The following is a 5,000-nucleotide window of genomic DNA, read 5'->3' as shown; positions in this document are numbered from 1 at the left end:
TTATTCATGGATAGGAAAGCTTAACCACATTTTTACGGTAAAGGCAAAGGTCCGGCTAAATTTCTTTGTTTTGACAAAAAGTACTACTTGATTTCAGCCCATTCATTGCCAGTTAACTACATTTGTCAGTGGACTCCTCTGAGCAGAGAAATAAGATCTTTTGTAGTAATGTTTTGTATTACAAGCAGTAGACTAGCCTCAAAAGGAAGCGAATTTAATTTTTACATTTAAACTTAAAACTTGACGCCAAGCAGATAGACTAATCTCTTAAGCCATTTCCGCGTTGCGGTTTGCCTCTGGTTCCAAACGAGTCTTGGTGCTTAACCATTTAAATGATAATGAGTTTGATTTGCATGAAAATACATCAATCTTTTCCAATTGAATGGTTTTGCACAAGGATTCGCTTTGAAACTGAGACAATCAGCAACTCGGACGACTATTGCTGAAGACGATGCTAATTAAAATTATAAATGACAACAGAATTAGGATGAGGAATGGGACTGGGACCTAATAGCAGACTGTTGTCTCTAATTTAGGTTCTCTTTAATTCTGTGCTTTTAAAACCTTTTAGCTGAAGCTGTCTGCCCTATTACCACCCAAGGGCTTTCTAAAGAGGTTAACTACCCGCTATGGGACTCATTTGTTATAAGTAAGGCTAAAGCTTGTTGTAAATGCGGCCGCCTGAAGTTCCCGTTTGTTCGATGGTCTAAGCAGGGCCAAACTACGTAACAATCGCCCTTGTGCGGAATGAGGCTGCTTTCGGGTCTGGCCACGACTTGCTTTGCTTTGGGGATATTCACCCTCAACCTGGACCTGTGTCTCGTATTTCGGCTTCTAAGAGATCTTACACGCCGGAGCTTCTTGTGGCAAGGTGAAACTTGACAACAAATTGGCAAACAAACTGTCATTATTTCGCCTGCTCCGAGGACTTAAAATCACTCACGGCTATACCGAAGGATCTCTGTATTGGTTACATCTTCAAAACACAAAAAATGGCACTTTAATTCTGGCTCAAATCAAAACAACGCATTAGTATTTACTATTTCTGTTCACATTTTTCGGGATAACACCTCGGGATCGCTTATTTGTCACAGCCCAACACCTACTTCAGTCAAAAGCACCCAAGTGTAATTGCATGCCAGGCCAGCGGTCTTCTTGATATTGCTGGATACTCTTTGTTTTGGCACGACAGACGTTATGGTAGAGTAGGCGGCGTCTGTGCTTTCGTATCAAATGCTGTTCCCTGCAAACTTTGGCCAGATCTCGAAAACCCTGCGTTCGAGTGTTTGTGGAGTATGGATCAGGCCCACTCGTCTCCTAAGATCCTTCACGGGAATTATAGAAGGAGTTATTTATAACCCTCCTGAAAAAGTCAGCGCAGAAACTGCGCGACCTCATGGCCTATTTCGTAGAGACGTTAGATTATTCGGAGACTTAAACAACTTAGATATTCCTGATTTATTTAATTCCTGTGGTTGGCACAGTTGAATAACAAAAGCAATGTTTGTAAACAGATATGTTCCCTATTAATGTAAACCGACTCAGTTCCCCGGTTATTCTTCGTTCTTCCAACAGAGATGTAAATAATATAAGCTCTTTTTTTATCAATTCCTTTCCACTGTAAAATATAGAGTATTTCACAGATTGTTCTATTTTATATTATTAAGAAACCATTTAAATAGTAAATAAAATGAATAGAATTGACTGTTCTCATAATAACGAACAAACGATCTTATGCAGAGTCCTATCTAAACACTCGGAAGTTGTAATGCTACGACAACAGCAAATTACATGGTTAATATTCTGTTTTATGGCGATGTCATTAACTTAGCCGTCGATATTGCTGAAACTCCCACTAACAACCGTGAATAGGAAATCAGTCAATCAATCAATCAATTAGTCACTACTTTGGACGCATCTTTTTGCTGAGACTTTCATGATTTTCTATTCCGGTTTGAAATTGATTAAAAGAATAAAGATCTCTTAAAGGGAGCGAATTCCGAAAACCAAATGGATTTTTGCTTTTGAATCGGCTTTTCCGGCGGTCGGTGGCAAATATATCCCCAAATGAGACTAGTTAAGTGTTTGCCGTTGCTGACATTGGTTTATTTAATTGCTTGCATGGGAACAAACAGGCTTCCACTACTGAATTTTTTTCAGATTCTTTGTGAAAATAACGATGAGGTGTTGGTGACGCTAACGGAGGGACAACTATTTGGCGAGGTACTCAGTTATAATAGCGATCGTGTATCCTTTGAGGTTTTGACCAGGAAGGGGGCTTGGGGGGTGATGACGTGAGGCGGAGAACTCTACGAGTGCTTGAAGCTGGAAATTTAAAAAAAAGAGATTTTAAAAATGCTCCAGTAATTTATTTTTCGTACCATTAAAAACGCCAATCCAACAGCCCCTTTTAAAGCAGTTTTTGTATGCGAGAAAAACGTAAATTTGAACTCGTGTGAAAAAAAAAAAAAACACTGGAACTGGGAGCTCTTTCTTTGGGCTATGTTATATAGGTCATGCATGAATGAAGCGACAGACACATATACTCTTGTGTTAGTGTGTAAGTGTGTAAGTGTAAGTGTGTAAGTGTGTCTGCAAGAATGAGCAAAGCGAAAATGGTGTCAAAGACCATTTTGATAAAGGGCAAACTTCGAGTTACAAAGGGACACATTATTGAGGGAGGTCTTGACCGCTCTTCAAGTGCAGCATACAAGGTAGATGACGTGTGTTTAATATTTTCGGCAAAGAAATCTTTGATTTTGACTGACGCATTTGTTCTACATTTAACGCTGGCTGTTTCAAGCGTTTAGGCGGCTTTTTAACATTTTTAACATGTCACTCCCGAAAATATGGTAACCCATCGATGCGAGAAATTTGGTTCTGTCCGTCCGTACGTTTAACTTCTTGTGTAAGCCAGGCCAATATGGGAAATGTCGCACAGCTGAAACCCGTTGTTTTTAGCGGGAAGTTGCATGGGCCGGAACCACCTTTTTTTGGCGGGAAGTTGCATGGCTAGCGTATTGCATTTGGCACAGCGTTTCAGTAAAACAAGCAAAATTTTTGACGAAAGCCAAAATCAAGTTAAATAATTTTTAAAATGTCGCACAACAAGGACTAAGGAGAAAAGAGTAGAAAGAAACAAAGAAACCAAGAAAGTAATTAAAGAAAGAAGAAAGAAAGAACGAACGCACGAAAGTAAGTAATTAAGCAAGCAAGTGAGTGAATGAGGGAGTGAGTGAGTGAGTGAGTAAGTGAGTAAATGAGTGTGCGAGTGAGCGTGCTAACGAGCGAGTGAGGGAACAAACAACGTGAAAGAGAATAACTGAAAGCACAGCAAGAGCAAGAGAGAGAAAGAGTCCGAATTATAGTGTCGAATAGCGTAAAAAAAGAGCAAGCATCAGTACGAGAAAACAGGCTGAATATTGGTGACGAAAAACGGCGAAAACAGCAAGAAAGAGCACAGAAAAACTAATTTATAGTAATAAGCAGGCTGTATTGGTCTTATGGTAGCAGACTGGGTTTAAAACTTTCTGAAAACGTAAATAATAATAATAATAATAGTAATAATAATAATAATAATAATCGCGGAGCTACCCTTTTAGGCTTACCTAAAGAAATACCGGTATATTATTACAAGTATAGTGGTGTCGTAGCCGGTTTCAAAGGCTCCAAATCGGACTGCAATAAATCCTACTGTTATTGCAATTTTCTTTAGACCATGGCTTGTTCAAAGTTAGAGGTCACTGCTGGGTATCGTTCTTGTTTACTTGTCTTGTACCAGGTGAGCATGGTGCACAGTCTTCCAAGGTCGGCCTCCGTTCGAGCAGCTACTCCATGTGTCGTCTTTCTTTTGGATAGAGGAGATTTAAAGAAAGTTCTCAGACATTATCCAACAGGTAGGTCACTATTGCATCGTATTGATTGCTGATTTTCGTTTCAGACTAATCCAGAATCATTACATTTAGCATAGACACAAACGGGTATATCTCCGATTCCAATCGAACGGCATAGCGCGCCTCGGCTCAGGTTCGTGGACCACGAAACCTAAATTGATCGTCGTATGAGGAGGCATGTGTCCAAATTTAATGCTGGATTAGTATGATATTAATAGTGTTATTATTCCTTTTGCCTTGGATGTGTATATTTTGTTGCTAATTGGTAGCTTTGTTCATTTGATGGTTTCTGATATATCGGCCGCGAATTCCTTATGTCGACGGTGAAAAATACCAGCGGATGACTGAACAGTTGGACTGTGATGAAGTGACGATGGCAACATACTGGTATCGGAATGAAGACCTCAGAGACCTGAGCCACGGAAGTTAGTTTGAGATAACTGGAGTTTGATAATTATTGCGTTCGACATCAGAAGAACGCAATTTCTAATCTTGGGTATCCTGTGCATTGGGGGGAGCTTTAGCAAGTTTTCATTTTCCGTTCGTCATTTCTCAGCGCCAACTGAAATCACGTCATCTTTCGTCTGCATTGAAACGTCATATGCGCAAATTGTTTGTAAGGAGTCAACACGCTGATATTTGGCATGGGACATTTCTCAGCAATAATCTTTAGACAATCTCAACAAAATTCAGAGTTTGATAGTTTTTGCGACGCTCCACGTCGGCCCAAGTCTATAATACCCGGCCACTAATTCGCACACGAATAGATATGGCTCGTTATTAAAACGATACCGGGAAGACAACAGTGGCTGGGCAGTCTGAAGACTCTCCAGTGACAATGTTGCGCGATTCCTTTTATTTTAATTTCTTCAATCTTCCTATCTGGGTTTAGCATTTTATTAGTAACGATGGCTAGCCTTTCTGACCACGGCTTATCTTCTTAAGTCAAACTGATTGCACTTATAATAAGAGTCTAGCCAAGAGCAAAGTACTTCAATCCTGTCACACGAGCCATAGTGCTCGGCGCTTATTGAAACCATTTCAAGAAGTACATTCTTGAATCCTCAAACTTCGGTCCCATTGTTTCCTTCGCTATGCTTCTCCTTT

At 40.0% G+C, this 5,000-nt stretch overlaps 1 protein-coding gene across 1 annotated transcript in view; it reads left to right on the top strand.

The window, feature by feature from the left end:
* Positions 1-5,000, top strand: part of LOC137971337 (cyclic nucleotide-gated channel rod photoreceptor subunit alpha-like) — a 53,847-nt gene that overhangs the window by 27,090 nt on the left and 21,757 nt on the right. The window contains exons 8-9 of the mRNA XM_068818167.1: positions 2,161-2,223; positions 3,782-3,896. Of these exons, the coding sequence (XP_068674268.1) occupies positions 2,161-2,223; positions 3,782-3,896 (178 nt within the window). The remainder of the gene's footprint in view (positions 1-2,160; positions 2,224-3,781; positions 3,897-5,000) is intronic.

Source organism: Montipora foliosa, chromosome 1, assembly GCF_036669935.1.
Source record: "Montipora foliosa isolate CH-2021 chromosome 1, ASM3666993v2, whole genome shotgun sequence".
NCBI classification, from domain to species: Eukaryota; Metazoa; Cnidaria; class Anthozoa; order Scleractinia; family Acroporidae; genus Montipora; species Montipora foliosa.
This window is presented reverse-complemented; position numbering and strand designations above follow the sequence as displayed.